This window comes from Candoia aspera, chromosome 17, assembly GCF_035149785.1.
Source record: "Candoia aspera isolate rCanAsp1 chromosome 17, rCanAsp1.hap2, whole genome shotgun sequence".
In the NCBI taxonomy this organism is placed as follows: Eukaryota; Metazoa; Chordata; class Lepidosauria; order Squamata; family Boidae; genus Candoia; species Candoia aspera.
In genome coordinates, this window is record NC_086169.1 from 418,729 (window position 1) to 434,372 (window position 15,644).

The 15,644-nt window shown below is 60.6% G+C and overlaps 1 protein-coding gene across 1 annotated transcript; it reads right to left on the reverse strand.

Moving 5' to 3' along the window:
- Positions 1-1,048: 1,048 nt before the first annotated feature.
- Positions 1,049-15,624, reverse strand: DCAF8 (DDB1 and CUL4 associated factor 8). The gene is made up of 23 exons (XM_063317162.1): positions 15,471-15,624; positions 15,281-15,369; positions 15,028-15,193; positions 14,780-14,865; positions 14,413-14,577; positions 13,976-14,152; positions 13,860-13,904; positions 13,454-13,527; positions 12,964-13,077; positions 10,764-11,910; positions 10,515-10,600; positions 8,027-8,100; positions 6,963-7,654; positions 6,546-6,686; positions 6,013-6,107; positions 5,371-5,481; positions 4,940-5,012; positions 4,397-4,454; positions 3,971-4,078; positions 3,283-3,413; positions 2,728-2,847; positions 2,440-2,556; positions 1,049-2,129 (listed from the first exon to the last, which is right to left on the reverse strand). Exons 1-23 carry the CDS (start codon positions 15,520-15,522, stop codon positions 2,010-2,012), a joined length of 4,041 nt encoding a protein of 1,346 aa, XP_063173232.1. The 5' UTR covers positions 15,523-15,624; the 3' UTR covers positions 1,049-2,009.
- Between the last annotated feature and the right edge of the window lie 20 nt (positions 15,625-15,644).

Sequence of the window (15,644 nt, forward strand, 5' to 3'; positions counted from 1 at the left end):
AACCAACTCCTGAGCAGCCTCCTTCCAAGGCAGACAGTTTCTGAGCCAATGAAAGAGGCACATGGCCAGCCCTCCCAGACTGAGCCAACGGGGCACCTCCGGAGGTCCTGAAGAGGGAGGGGCCGCAGAGGCCAGAGGGAGCGCAAGGGTGGTCCACCTGATCCAGTGAGTGCTGCTGCTCCCCCGCCCCGGCCTTCGCAGATCTCTCTTCCCCAACGTGCACATGCAGGGCACCAAGGGCACCCCCTCCAAAGCCACCCTGGTGGCACCGACCCTGCCTTAAGCGGCTTTCCCAAATCCCTGCCAGTGATGCGGATGAACCAAGTACTACTTGCTGCTGAAATTAACCAGAGGCCCGGCTGTCACGGATCTGGCTGTGATCTAGTTTAGGCCCAAGGTTGTGGATTTACAAGTTGGGGACAAAGACGCTCAGCACTGCCCCACTGGTCATCGCTCTTCAAGTCCCAGGTGTAAGAGCATCAAGCCCCCTCCAGCTATGCTCCCAGAGCATGCAAGGACACCCCTGGCATTTGCTAAGAGTTTCTCAAAGCTTGTTCGTAGTTGGAAAATAGATTTTGCATTTGCAGAGTAAAAACAAAAAATGAATTAGTTCCTGCTGTGTTTATTCTGTCATGCCACCCTTCGCTTTCCAAAATATGAAGGAAGTCAACAGGCTAAGAATCAAAATAAAACCTGAAGGTGTTGTGTGCAGAGTAACCAACTATACAAAATGCAATTCTTTTCTTTCTCGCTTTCGTTTGGCCTGAGCTTGCCAGAAAAAGGGTGGGGCGGGGTCCACCTTTCACGTACCCAGACACAGAGATGGTCTTCTTCTGAACAGAATTTTCCCAAAGAAGGAAGTAACTGCATTCCCCTCAATTGCCTGGAGGGAGAGAAGGGGGTAACATACCCCCACGTGTGGGAAGGAGAGACAGGAAGCCGGAAACCCAGGACGGGGGACAGGGGAGGCAAACAGAATGGCTGGCTAAGACACACGGAAGGAGGCAGTCGCAGACGAGCGAGGAACGGCGTAGATGCTGGTGGCCACATGCCACTGGGTGTCTCTCTCAATTCGTTTATTGCATTTATATAATATATATATATATATATTTAAACTTTTACAATAATTTTAACTTGATAACATCCAAGTTTAATTTGGTTCTTGTCTTGTTTAATACATATAAAATTAGGCCTCTAAACAGCAATCAGGGAAAAAAAGTTGCTTTCAAAACCAATAGATAATTCTTAAGAGGAAGGAAAAAGCAACTCTTCTGGCCAAGCTGGGGTGCCGGAGCAACTTCCTCGCAGGCACAACTCCCCCCACCCCCGCTTAAAGGCCGGGGGGAGCTGCCGGGTTTGAGCCCTCTGCGTTCAAACCTTTTAAACTTTATGCTCCAAAGAGTTCAGCAAATGGGTGTTCTTGACAACAAAGATGCCCGAGGGAGGCCCTTTGTGCCTAGAGCTGCTGAAGAAGAAACACAGCAAAAGAAAGAACCAAAGGGAAAAGAAAAAAGAAAAACGGGGAAACAAAGCTCCCGAATTTTCATTGAAAAAGCAGGGTCCAAGTTTGCTCAGCCTGGAAGCAACATGCAGCGGTGGTGTCTCTGGGAGGGGAGAGGGACGGAAGGACATCCCCAAGATGCCTCTGGAGGCCCCCCCTCAAGGAAAGGAGGGGAACCAGGCCAGTTCACCCCCCACCCCAAAGAACCTTCGCAGGGAATGGGTGGCAACTGCAGCGAGGCATCCAGCCGCCCTGCCTCTGGGAAATCTGGCGCCGAGAAGAAAAAGGCTGAAAGGGAGGGGGGGGAGCCAGGACCGCCCCCCCCAGCTGCGAGAGCGGTGTCCGAGGGCGGGAGCCGCGCCAAGCCCATCTCCCTGCCAACTAGGGCTGGCGGGCAGGGCGAGGGGCAGGCCTCGCATCTAAAGCAGGAGGAAGGGTGGCTGAATCAACAGGGCACGCTCTCCGCCCTCCAAGCGTCCCCACGGCCTTGTCCTCCTCTCCAGGGGCCTCAGGAAGGCATGCACTGCACCCGATCCGGGCCCTCCTCGTCTTCGTCCAAGGTGTCCGATGAGCTGAGGGAGTCCTCAGAGTCGCTGTCGGCTGCTCCGGTGTCCGGATCTCTCGGGTGCTGCAGGGAAGGAGCAGCTTCAGCGCTGGGGGCATGACGGGGGGAGGGGGGCTCCGATCTGCTTGGACCATTCCCCAGCAGACGCTGCAATGCCAGTTTTAAAAACGGCTTCCGGGCCTTTGAGAGACATGGTGACCGAGGCGGCCCTGGAGCATGTGCCAGACTTCCTGCCCCAGAGTGGACTCCGTCCGAGCGTCCCAGAGGTGGCCAGGCTCCCAGGACACTCAGGGTGGCCTGCAGAAGGGCCCTCTCTCCCCTGCTAAGGCACCATGGGTCCCCAGGCCCCAAGGCACCCTGGAGGATTGCTCACCCTGTGACGCCGCCGAGGCCGGAAGTGACGCATCAGGAACCAGAGCAGCTGGCTCTCGTACATGTCCGTCTGATGCAGGCGGTCCTTGTCGCGTTCGCGCTTGTTCTTCTTGATCACCTGGAGAGGCAGCAGAGGGAGGATGCAGCCAAGCAGGCCCCACCTGACTGACATGGGGGCACAGACCCACGCATGCGCAAGGCCGCTTGGGTTAGAACTGCCCCAAAGGCAGCGCTGATCCCAGACATGGGGGGGAAGAGGACACCCCAGTGCCCTGGACTCTCTCCCCACCTCCTTTAAGCCGGTGAGCTGGGTGGGCCTCTCAGCAGTGGGGGCCCAGATCTTGACATCGTAATCCAAGCCGCTGGTGGCCAAAACCGGGAGGTGAGGGTGAGGCTCCAAGCAGTTGACCTGTGAGGGCAACAGGTAAGGAAGAGGAATGGGCTACAAACGTTTGCGGAGGAACCGCCCAGCTTGCTTTCGGCTCTTCAGCTGGCGGCAGACAGACGCTTCTAGGCCGCTGCTCGTTCCTTGCTCTGGGTCGCCTTCTCAGGAGGAGACGGGAAAGGCATACCGAGAGAGGTCCGGGTGAGACGGCCACCAACTCGCACAAGCCACTTCTGGCCCTCCCAACCACGTTTCCCTGTGACTACGACCACAGCCCCTTCCAAGTCCGGGGACGGCCCTTTTCCCCACCTGCAGGGGCAGGGAGAGTCGCTTACGGGGGACTGGGCATCAACTACATTTCCAGGAGCAGGAAACAACAGCACGTCTTTGGCTTGGCCCAAGCAAGACCCCCCCTGTGACGCTGCCCAAAGGCCCCCCAGCAGCAGGGCAGCCACTCACCACCCCGCCTTTGTCGCCTTGCATGAACTGCACAACTCGGCAAGAGGACTTTTCCCACAGGAAGATGTGGCCACAGTCGCTGCCGCTCACCACGAATTCGCTCTTGGGGCCGTAGAAGTTGACGCCCTTCACTGAAAGCAAAGGCAGCACCTCAGGCCGGGCTGGGTCCCGCCCGTCCCGCCCGTCCCGCCCCGCCTGCCCCGCCCGTTGACCACAGAAGGGAGATGTCCCTGTGGGCCTGGCAGCCTCTGCTCAGGAGTCCCTCTCAAAGGGCTCCACGACCCGCTCCTGGCCAGAGGACAAACCCACTTGGTTAGGGCGAGGATTCGAGAGGGAAAATTCCTGCTCAGAACTATTCTGCCGATTGCAAGCGGCTCACTTGGAAGGGCAGAACTGGCGCATAATCAGGGCTGACTGACCACGACTGACCTCTGCTGAGCAAATGCACCTCTCCGAGCGGATCCCCAGAGGCACAGCTAACCTCCAGTTTACGTGGATACGCCACCGGGGGGGGGGGGGAACATTCCCCAAATCAGAAGAGCTGTGAACAGCCCACCTGAAGGGGACGGCAGTGGGCTCTGCCAGGCAGACCCCGCTCTCTCCACGCAGCCCAAGACTCAGGCCAAGGACCCCATCAAGCCACCCATGGCAACCGAGGAGGGTCGTGGGGGCAGGTGGGCGGCCGCACCTGTGGCGTTGTTTCGGTGGCCCTTGTATCTCTTGATGTATTCCGCTCCGTCACTGTGGGACGAGTCGAAGAGATAGATGTCCTCGTCGTTGTAGCTGGCCAGGAGTTCTGCAAGACAGCGCAAGCAAGCGCCTGGAGGCAGCCGCACGGACCTGGACCCGGACCCGGGGCCAAAGGGGGACCGCAGCCCTAGCAAGGAAGAGGCGGCGCTCTGGCCTTTGACCTCACTCTGCAGTGGGTCTGTGCAGCCCAGACTCCTTCCGAGCCTCTCAGCTTGTGCTGGGCAGACGAGCCGACCAAGGCTCCCTGGAAACTGCCGCCCCCCATCTCTGTCCAAGGGCTGCACTGATGTCTTGGGGGGAAGACAAAAGGCAGCTCAGCTCGGCAACTGAGCCTGCTGGAACCCCAACTCCCTGTGCCCCGCACCTGAGCCATTGTGGCTGTAGACCAGGCAGGTGATGTTGGCTTTCGACTCACTGTTCACCTAGAAGGAACCAAGGGACAGAACTCAGAGATACGTGACTCTCTCGCAAAGGGCCTTTGCACAGGCGGTCAGTTTTCCCGACAACCCAGACGCTCGGCATGGCCTCGTTTCCCTGGCACAGGGAGACCTCCTTTCCATGGTGGCCTCCCACCCCGAGACCGAGAGGCCACCCTGAGGAAGCAGCTCCCCCGTGGCTTTCAGTCTCCCCCACAACAGCTCCTACCTCCTCCCCCGCACTCCCTTTCCCTGACTGCCATTTTTGGCAAAAAAGGAAGCCAAGGCCCATGAAGGGACAAGCAAAGGATCCAGGAAGAAGACGGGGCCTGGAAAGCCACAATGCAGCAGGCAGGAAGCTGTTTTCCCCTTCTGGCATCTTTTGAGGGGACAAACCCCCAAGCCGCTTAGCGCCCTGCTGGGGTCGGAGAAGGGGTGAGAGGACGAGGCAGGTTTGGGGGGGAGCAAGAGGAAAGAAAAGAAGCCCTCACCAGGTGGTGGGGGCAAAACTTCTTCAACACCCCGTTGTTCTCATTTTCATCAATCTTCCGCTGATCGTAGATCCTGGGCAGAGACAGGCGGAAAAAGAAAGCTGAGACCGACGTCGCAAAGGGAAGCCTCCTCTGACCCACTCGAAGGGGACGGCCAAGATCGGCATCGCCTCTAACTGTGGCGCAGGGAGAAACGCTGAGCTCTATTCTGTGTGCCGCCGGCCTCGGCACACCCCCTCTGGGTTGAAGCAAGCTTTTAGTCCACAGACGAACGAGAAGCGGGGGGAACAAGAGCCCAAGCGCCAGAGGCAGAGTGAGGCTGGGTCTCCTTCCTGCTGCGTGAGGGCCCGAGGGAGGTGCTGCTGCTAAGCGCCAGGGGCCCCGAGCCCAGCGGCGTATCCCAGAAACAGCAGGGCAGGAGCTCTGCAGACCTGACGTATTCATCTCTGCCCCCAACAGCAAACTGGTGCGTGTTGGCCGGGTCCACGTAAATGGTGTAGAGACCAACTTTTTTGTCCTTCTCTTTCGTCACAACCAACTTCCTAGGAACGCAAAGCAAAGGAAAAATCTGGGTGGGTTCAGACCATGCCCTGGACCACGCCAACGAGGCACCGTTTCTGTCATCGCGACGAGGGCCGTCTGCCCACAGACAATAAGCTCGACAACTTTGTGCCAAAAACATGCGGGATCCCAAACCGAGCATCCTCCTTCCAGCCCCGCTCGCGGGTTGTGCGAACTCTGGGTCCTCGAGGCTCTGGGAACAAGAGCCAGGCCTGGCAAGGAGGCCTCCAGCATGCTTGGCCGCCTCAGGGGAAGCCATCGGCCACGCAGGGCAGGGCAGGCAGAGAATGGAGGACGAGCAGCAGTGAGATGAGGACCCGCCTACGCTCGGGGGCGGCAAAAGCAGGGGCTTAGGATCTGCCCCGGGAGGAGGTCCGAAGGCCTGCCCCCCAAAATGCCCAAATACAAGCTAGTACTTCCGATCAGCAGGGGCACCGGCAGCCAAACGCCCGCCCTGCCGGCCTCCTCCCTGACCACCGGCGCAAGAGAGGGTCCCTCGGCAGCCCACTTACGAAGCCGGCCGGTCTTGTCTCAAGTCAATGGTGAAAACAACGGCATCTTCGCCCGCCGAGAGGAAAGTGCAGGGGGAGTCTGGCTCCAGGGCGAGCTGGGGAGAGAAAGGCCGGCTAAGCCGCCTTCTTCCGCCGAGGGAGATGCGGTCCTGAACTGGGCAGGCAAAGGCTCCGGGAAGCCTCTGCAGCTGCCCAGCACTGCACCAGGCCCCAGGATTTCAAAGGACTTTGCCGGAAAGTCCCACGGTTTAAAAATGCACTGCTGTGGCTCCCCCAGAGCGCGCCACTCGGCCTCCGCAGAGCTCTCCGGAAGGGACAGGCAGCGACCTTTGGCATGGAAGCTTCTTGCAAGGGGGCCGGCTGGCCGGACGCCCTGCCCCAGGCCAGGAGCCAAGCATCCAGGCCCGGGTTTTGGGGAATGGGTAGCCAAGCGGCCACGGGCCCTCCTGGCAACACTGTGGGCAAAGGCTCTTGGCCGATGCTAAGGGCTGCCCCGGCGGGGAGCAGGCAGGGAGCGGAGAAGGCGCCCTCACCTTGTGCGACGCACCCTTGTGCTGGGCCACCCGCTTTGTGGCCTTGCAGCACTGGGTGGCAGAGAGTTCGGCTACGCGGACTTGGCCGTCCCGAGCACACATGGCCAGGGTAGAGTCTCCGCTGTTGGGGAGGAACTTGGCCTGCCAGAGGAAAGCAGCCAACGCTGGCGAGGGGAGGCCGGCTCTGCTCCAAGACCGCCCCCACACCCTGGGGGAGAGCCTTTCCCGCACCTGCTCGGAGGGGAAACGGAGCCCCAATCCACGTCTCAGAGTGCCTGGAGAAAGCTAGAAGCCAAACCCCTCGGCCTCGCTCACCAGGGGGGATTCCTCCCGGATCCCCGAAACCACAGGGGGGCCACCCATCTCCAGGACCGAGGCTCGCCCTGACCCAGGTCCGCCCCGGGAGTCGCCGCCCACCTGGAAGACGTTGCCCTTGTGGCCGCTCTCGAACTCCAGCACCGGCTGCCTCCGCACCCAGTCCCACACCACCACCTTGAGGTCGTCGCTGCCGCTCGCCAGCCAGGCCCCACGCTGGTTGAAGTGCAGGGTGTTGACGCAGCCCCGGTGGCCCTCCAGGCTGTACTGCTGGCAAAAGCGCTGCACGAAGACCTGGGCGCCGCAGGCGCCGTAGGTGAAGCGGGCGCTGGAGCCGAGCTCCCTCTCCCGCAGTGCCCGGACAGCCCGCCAGTGGGGCAGGGGCAGCGCCATCGTCTCCGAGGCCACCCAGTCCTCCAGGGCCCGCTCGTCGTCCGAGGAGTCCCTGTCCTGGTTGGGGCGCTTGCGCTGCGCCCGCCAGCAAGAGCGCAGGGCCTCCATTTCCTCCTCCTCCGGCTGCCGCTCCGCTGCCTCGCCCCCCCCCTCCTCTTCCTCTTCCTCCGAGTGGGAGCGGTCATAGGTCCGGTTCAGCTCACTGATGGAGTAGTGGCCGGTGTCCTCCATGCTGTCTGAGTCCTTTTCTTCGGCAGAGCTCTCCGTGCAGGTCTGGCCAGGCCCCGCCTCGTCTCCCGTGAGGCTGAGGCTCAGGTCAGATGCTTCCACCTCCACCCCGGAAGACGTCTCCGGCCCCTCCGTGTTTCCAGACATCTCTTCCGGGCTGCTGGACAGGCTCCCTGCACGGCAAAAGCCGCATCCGGGTTAGGACACCGAGGAACCTGGCCAGCCTTTCCCCCGGCTTTCTTGTGTGCGGGGGCTCCCTCCCGCCGCTGCCATGCCCAGCCCCCCACTGCAGAGAAAGAGCTGCAATCCCACCAGGCCAGGGAGTGTCTCTCCAGCCTGGGGGCGGACAGAAGCAGGCTCGTGCAGGAGATGGGCTGGATCCGGCCTGCCTACTCTGTAATCCCGACAGCTCTGGCTGTTCGGTGAACTGGCACAGATCTTTCACGATCCTGCAACCCCAACCTGCCTCAAAGGGCTCTTACTCAGAGGGACCAGCCACCCACTCCAGAAATTCTCCTGCTTGCTTGTCCTCTCCCTGCGCTTACCGTTAGGCGTATCAGTTTTCCCATCTGTGCTATTCCCCGCGTCTGACATCTTGCTTTTTTCCCCTGAATTCACCCTGAAAAAGAGGAAAAGTGGGGGGGGGGGGAAACAGAGCAGCAGGTGAACTGACCCACTCAAGGCACAAGGTATTCCCCAAAGCAGAACCTTCTGGACCCCTCGCAGTTAGAACGCAGAACAGCACACCCCCCTCTGAAAAGCTGAGGCTCAGAGAAAACTCCCCCCAAGAGAGGATCCAAGCGGGACAGGGAGGGAAAGCTCAGGAGCGGAGCTGAGGGGGTTGAAGGGGACGCCGCACCCTGCCTGGCATTTTGCTTCTCGCCAGGGCCAAGTAACCCCTCCAAGGCTTTAGAATTTCCCTTTTGAGAATGCTGCCCAAACCACAGCGGTGAAAGGGGCCTAACTATGAAAGACTTCTCCAAACTAGCCCAGACAGCTAATTTGGGTTAACATAAATCAGTGTTAAACGATACTGAGGAGAGAGAGAACTGCACTATCTGATGGACCTACAACTCGCTGCAGTAGCAAGCCCAAAGAAAAGGCCCCTCAGAGACAGGGAACACCCTTCAGATTTCTCTCAGGAAATCAGGAAAGAAGATGCAACAAAGGGCAAGCCCAAATGAACAATCAGAAAAATCAATCCATCCCCCAACTCAGTGCTGATCCAGGCCTCAGGGGTCTCCACGGGTCCCTTTTGCCCCACCTCCACCCCCGGAGAGTTTTGCCCAACAGCTGCCTTCAGACGTGGCACCGACACCGCCCAGGCGAAGGAGGCAGCTGGGCGCACAGACGGCCTTGCCAAGCCCCGGCCCTCTGCACGTTCATGCCAAGTGCCAGAGCAGATAAGCCCCGCAAAATCTGGACCACCAGCAGGCGCGGCATCGGGGCCCTTCTGTTCAGAAAGCAGCTGCTCTTACGCCTCCTCCTGAGGAAGGTCCCAGCAGAGACGGTGGCGGGGGGTGCTCTTTTCAAATGGGAGCTCCATAGCGGATCCCCATCAGCCACAGGAAGGTCCGCAATGTCTCCAAAACCAACCAGATGTTGATGAGCAAATCCTGACCATAAAGAAACTTTTCAGACCAGAATCTGCAACGTTACGTTCCACAGTTTATTTTCCTGTTTAGAGCATCTTGCTTATTTAAGATATTTCACCCTACATACAGCCAGATGGTTCCGAAGATGGCTTATAATTAATGAAACTAACAACAAACATCCCTTTCAAGACACCTACGCTTTTGAGTAATAGTCATCAAGTAAACAGGAGTCTCCAAATGCCATCTGAGATCTGACGCCTCGGTGCTAACAGAGACACCGTGCACGCATACGTGGGCTGCAAGCTTTCACAACAACGCTCTCTGTAGAAAAAGCCTGGCTGACCCCCAAACTCCAGCAAAGGCAGGGCACCGATCTTAACTGTACGTGAATGCAGGAGGGGCTCTAGGTCTGGCTCCAGGGCCATCCAAGGTGAAGCCTTCTCTTTGGGAAGGTCTGGAGCCCACAAGCACAGCCCCTGCCCAGGAGCTATACCAGAAGACCGGTGCCTTCTTACATCACAGCCCGCCTTCTGCTTCACCCCAGGAAGAATTATTTAGGAGGCACAGGGGTCAGCTCTGGGGATGTCTGCACCCCAAATCAGTACTCTAAACTTGGGTAAAAAAAACTTGGGTAAAAAAAGCCCAGCTGTTTTCCCACTTTCTTTTATCTAAGGCGAGATCATAAAAAACCGAAGGCGCTCTCAGTGAATTTCTGAGCACGTAAGCAGCTTTATCCTAGACCACAAAGCGATCCTGAACGAAAATGGAAAAAGACAATCAGTAAGGAAGAAAGCTGAGGGGGAAGAGAAAAGATGCAGTCTTTCCTGGAAAGACTAGTGATGTCTGGGGCAGCTTAGCCAAGGCAACGAGGCTTCTGGCTATGCTGAGCTAGTCAAAAAAAGATAAGGGCAGAAAAGAGGAGGGAGGGCACGGCAAGACCACCAGTTTCTGACTGATGAGACAACAAGAGCGAAAGCTGTGGGCAAGCAAAGGAAAAACTGAACCAAGCAGCTTTCACAAGGGTGGGGGGTGGGAGAGGGAGACATTCTAGCAAAAGAGGAAGGGAGGCAAAGCCAAAACAACCACTGAGCTCTCTTCGAGTCTCAGCCCCTGGACCCTGTGTCATGGTTGTGACGGAGGGGACCCCCAAACGAGATGTAAACACCTGGAGAGGCTGGCAGTCCCCCCCCCCAGCCCAGAAGCAGGCAATAGAGGCAAGATGTCCCCAGCCCAGCAGCCTCCACAACTAAGGAAACTGGCCCGCAGAGGCCCAAGGGGCTGACTTGGAAGATGGGGACCCGACTGCCCTTCCACCCTCTTCGCTCCACGACCTCCTCTCCTCAGGTAAGACCCACGCTGCCAGAAGGGCCCCCTAGCCTATACATTGGGGGGCATCCTTGAAGAAGCTCAGTCGAGACTCGGAGGCTCGAAAACTCACCCCAGCGGTGAGACTCGCCCCTCCTGCCGCCTCTCTTCTGTCGGCGATGGCTCGGGAGTATCTGGGAACTGGCGCTGCGGAACTGGCTATCAGACTAGGTGGGGAAAAGAAAACGGCGTTTAAGCGGCCCCGATTTCTCCGGACGCTCCGTCCTGCTCCGGGTTCCAGGTGGGGAGAAAAGTCGGGCCCCGAATAGCCGCTTATCCGCTTTGCCTTCCTTCTGCTACAGAAGAGCGAAAGTCAACGGACGGCAGTAATTCCGTATCGCCCGAACGGCAGCAAGAGCGACCCCCCCAACTTTGGCCGCGCTTCGTGGAAAGGCGGGGGGCCTCCCACCGACCCTCCCTCCCGGGCGGCCGAGCGGGAAGCGAGCAGGGCCCCGCCGCCCCTTCCCGGCTGCTCCTGCACACATCCAGCCGTTACGGAGCCCGCGGCGGCCCGGGGGTCGCTGCGCGGTCGCCATTCGCGCCCCCAACCGCGGGACCGGGCCGGGCGCCGCCCCCCCTTTCGCTCTGGGCGGCCTCCGTTCCCGCAGGGCGCCCGAGGAAGCTCCGCAAAGGCGGCCGAGGCCCCGCCGCCCCGCACGCAGGCCCGGCGCTCCCGTCTCCAGGCTCCGGCCGGGGCCGCGGCGCGGGGGGCTGGGCCGGGCCGGGCACCGGGCCCCCTCGGCCCGAGACGCGGCCGCCGGAGGGCCGGGCCGGGCCAGCGCCCCCTCCGGCCTCCCCGGGTACCTCTGGCGGAGGCGGCGGCTCCCGCTCCTCCTCCTCCTCCTCCTCCCGCCGCCCCGTCGCCGGTGCTGCCCCCGGGACGCCCAGGCGCCGCCGCCATTTTGTCTCCCAACCGGCGCCGCGCGTCTCCTTCCGCCTCCTCCGCGGCCGCCGTTCTGCCCGACAGCCGCGCTTTACGGCCCTTCGCCGCGGTTTTACGGCAGAGGCGGGGAAACCAGGCGGCCCTGGAAGTGCCCTGGAAACGCCTGCCCAGAGCGGCGCCCTCCGGACGGAGGCGGGGCAGGAAGAACCATAGAGAGGCCCCTGGTTGCTGGCGGAAGGGACCCCGGAGGCTCCGTAGAGCTAAACCTCCCGCGGAGCTCCTGCCCAGGTGTTTACGTGGGAACGCGGATACCCCTCCCCAGGCTGGACCCCAACCGTTCAGACAGGCCTCTCCCCCACTACTCGTTTGCAGCAGGAACAGCGCGACCTTTGACAGCTGGCCTCTGCTTCTGGGCACCCTCATCCACGCACTTCGCGAGCGCTGGGCAAACCTCCAAAACTTGCTGACCCTTGACTCGGGTTCGCCGAAACAAGCCTTAGGCGGCTCTGGAGCCTGGGACTTTGCCCTGGGGGCAGCCTCTTCCCCCATCTCGCCCTCTTCCCAGGCAGCCTGTTCGCGGGCTGTTCTGCACGCGTTAAAAACACCAAAGGGTCCTTGGGCCAGCCAGGATCCCTGCACCCAGGGTGGGTCTCCTCCAAGCAGCAAGTGGAGGAAATCCGCCCCCCCCCCCAGCAGCAGCAGTTGCCAAAAGCTCAAGCCATTGCAGCTACCATCCCCATCAGGATCCCAAACTCTGCACAAGAGAGCAGGCTCAGCCCAGGCCAAAGCATTGTCTGTCCATTCCCCTAGGTTGGCCAAGCATGCAGGGCTGTTCCCTCACTCATGTTAGTTTCTGAGCAGCAGGCAGCCCTAGACGTGCATGGCAACCCCTTGCTCGGGTTTGACCGGAGGCTAAGGCAGACCATAATCCCCCCTCAGCCAGTTCACACAAAAGCCAGGTCAACTGTGAATCCTTCAGGACTTCTTCCTATCCCCATTTAGGATTGCACCCCAAAGAACAAGCTTCTTCGCTTCCTGCCACAGAAGAACAAGGACCATCTGACCATCTGCCAAACGCCACTTCCCACCCCTCCTTCAGCGTGTCTGTTCAATGTGTCTACAATTTGGAGACACCTCAATTAGACCTAAAAGGCTACTACTCTGCTGATTGTTCCATTTTTCCCACATTCTAAAGGACCTACAGAGCTCACAGCTGCAAGCTGGACAGCTACAGGCTCCCTGTACTCAAGATTTGAAACTGGGGGCTTTCTCTACTCATGATGATTAACAGAAATAATCACAACTTCAAGCCATCAACCTCCACCTTTATTTCAAGAATTACCCTTCCCAAACCCACATTAAATTCAGCCGCTCAGCCAAGACGGCAGCTGTCCTTCCTGCAGCCTCAGCGGCTAGCAGAAAAGAACGCTCCTGTGGCCAACGGGCAGAGGCAGCTTGCTACCCAGCAGTCTCCCTGTGCAGGCAGTTCTCATGAAGCAGTACTGTTAATCTGGGGCAGGGAAATATTAATACTTGGGCCTACAGCAAAAAACCAAGGAAGCGGCTGGCCTAGAACAGCTGGAAGCCCCATGCTGAGCTAAAACAGCTGTGGGCAAGTACAGGGAGCTGGTCAGCTTGCCTGGCATCATTGAAATATGGCCTCTGGCTCTCCAATTCGGAGACCACAACCTGCTGGGGCTCAAGGGAAGGGGCGGCTCCAATTACAGACTCTAAACTGCAGAGCTCCTTGTGCCTCAAAGGAGCAGCAGAGCTGTGGCTTTTGGAAGGTCTCTGTTAACCTAGAGGTCTCTCTCGTGAGCCACTGCCTCCTCCCTTTGCTTGACTAGTTTCATTGACAGCAACCCTGTCCCATCCTGACAGAGCCTCTCCTTCAACCCAGGGCAGGAAGGAAGAGACATCCGTTGGGCCCTCAAGCGCGGATAGAAGAAAGACCGGGAACAGACCTCAGGGCATCACCACTCTGGCTTGCTAAATCCCTTGTGGGATCCTGCTTAAAAACACACATCCAGCCTTAGGCACACAGTGATGACAGAAAATAGGGGGGGGGGAAGCCTTGCCCCACCACAGTGCCCTCCCAGCTCCTCAGTCCCCTTGGCACAGGAGCAGGTCACATAATCTGGCACTGCTCGCCTCCAGCATCCGGCAGATTCAGTCCTTCGAGATCGAAGTTCAGGCCAGGAGGCTGGAAAAGGAGGAAGGTTCATTCACCAGAAAGAAGCCTGCAAACACTTTTCTAGAAGCAGTATGCTGACCGCACTGCTTTAGCACGCTCCTCCAGACGCTACAAAATTCCTCTTTTGCTGAAAGGAACAAGCTTTTATCTGGCTGTAGGAGACACCTGCAGGCTTGAGGCGCCCTACAGAACATCCCCCAGAATCGTGGCACAGCAATGCTCCCTTTTTCCACCTCTGCCCCCTTGATTCTGCAATGCCAAGCCTCTCCAAGGCTGCTGGCAAGGCCGTGGCTCAACTCCGAGCCTCAGGAAAGGGGGGAGGCAGCCAAGCAGACACTCACCGACTCTCCCGCAAGCTCCTTGGGAGGGTGTCCCAGGTCCTGGAGCTGGAAGGCGAAGAGCACAGTTAGCCCTGGCCCTGTGCATCCCCCGCAGCCCGGCCAGCCCGGCCCCTCACCTGCTGCATCAAGTCCAAGACCATTTCGAAGCGGGCCCTGTGCTCCGCGTCGCCATCCGTCGGCAGCTCTGCCTCAAACTGCTGGCAGATCTTCCCCATGATGCTGTGCTGCTCCTGGTACTTCTCGTACTGTTCCTTGGGCAAGGAGTCCTGGTGCCTCTGCAGCCACTCGGGGTACTGTGGGGAGGAGAAAAGGTCCACCCGCAGGTCACAGCCATGTATGACAGACCGGCCCGGATGGCCCACCTGCTGGACCACCCTCCCTTCCCGGGGCAGCCCCTTTCCCTGTGTTTCCAGCTCCGCAAGAGCGGTACCGGGGCGGTAGAGAAGAGTAACCGTGGGTTTCCATCCAGCGGGCAGATCGCAGTCTACGAGTCTCTTCCGAGGAAGCACAAGGAGGCGCATACAGGCACATATGTTCGGGAAACCCTTTTTACCTTCTCTGCAATTTCCTTGAGGGACGGGTAGAGAACGTCTTTGGAAAGGAGATTCTGCATAATGTTCTGCATCATGGGCCAAAGGCTTCCTTCGCTGCCGCCCCCCTCCTCCAGGCCAAGGCCCTCCATAGTCTTGGTCAGCTCCTCCTCGGACACCCCGGAGCTCTATGGGAAACAAGCCAGCTCAGGACCCCCCCGCTGCAGGAAGCCCCCCACCACCACCTTTGATGCGCTCCTCCACCAGCCCGGAGGGTCCCGCGCCTGCTTGGTGCGGGCGGGGAGGGCGCAGCCAGGGGGAACGGGGCGAGGTCAGAGCAGCCGTGCTCTGGCCAGGAAGAGAAAACAGCAGGTTCCCGACAGAGCCCACCTGCAAGCCGTCGGCGTTCCTGGCCAAGCCGCTGAGCGTCTCCTTCAGGCAGGAGGTGAACTCCTGCCGGGACGAGGGATCGCTCCCTGCGAAGCGAGGCAGAGGCGGGTCAGGGGGCGGCGCAGACCGACCGCCCCCCGCCCTCCCTCGCCCGGGGCCCGAAGGGGCGCTGCCCCCCGGCACGCGCAGAGACCGCGGCGCTCCCGGGCCTTCGGAGGGGGTGCGGGCCGCGCTCGGACGGGGCTCACCGACTCTGCCCGCGGCCTCGGAGAGCTTCTGGAACTGCTGCACGAGCAGCGGCTCCTCGGCGGCCAGCTCCTCCATGGCCCGCTCAAACTCGGCGCTCGCCTGCGAGGCCAGCTCGCCCTCGAAGAGCTCCTGGAAGAAGGTCTCCTGCGCGGCGAGGAGGCGGCCCTGCGGGGGCGGAGGACGCTGCCACACGCGGTCCGGAGCCGAGGGGACCCCGGCGCCCGCCGCCCGCCGCCCGCCCGCCCGGCCTACCTGGCCCGCCTGCCCCGGCGGCTCCGCGCCGCCGTCTCCCGCGGGGTCCCCGGGCGCCGGCGCGGCCCTCTCGAAGTCCTCCAGCGCGCCTGCAGGGAGAGAGCGCAGCCGCGCGTCGGAGGAGGCCGGGGCACCCCGGAGAGGCCCCGCGGACCCGCCGCCGGCCCGGCCCGGCCCCCGCCCCGCTTACTCGCCAGCAGCTCCTCCAGCTCCGCGTCGGGCTCCGGGCCGGGCGCCGCCATTTCGGAGCGCAGGGCCAGCCAGCCGCACTCCCGCGGCCGCCCGGGGACGCGCACGCCGGCGTCGCAGGGGGCGGAGCTCGCCGCCCCGAGGAGCCTCCCGGCCCCGAGGCAGTCCACCCGAG

Bases quoted from the DNA above. Each gene is read 5' to 3' on its own strand.
- DCAF8 (XM_063317162.1), bottom strand. From the start codon at position 15,522: ATGGCGGCGCCCGGCCCGGAGCCCGACGCGGAGCTGGAGGAGCTGCTG. The intron at 13,905-13,975 runs GTGAGGGGCCGG...TTCGCCTTCCAG, and splicing joins TCTTGGACTTGATGCAGCAG to CTCCAGGACCTGGGACACCC. The intron at 2,130-2,439 runs GTGAGCAATCCT...CCTTCCCTGCAG, and splicing joins GGCCTCGGCGGCGTCACAGG to CACCCGAGAGATCCGGACAC.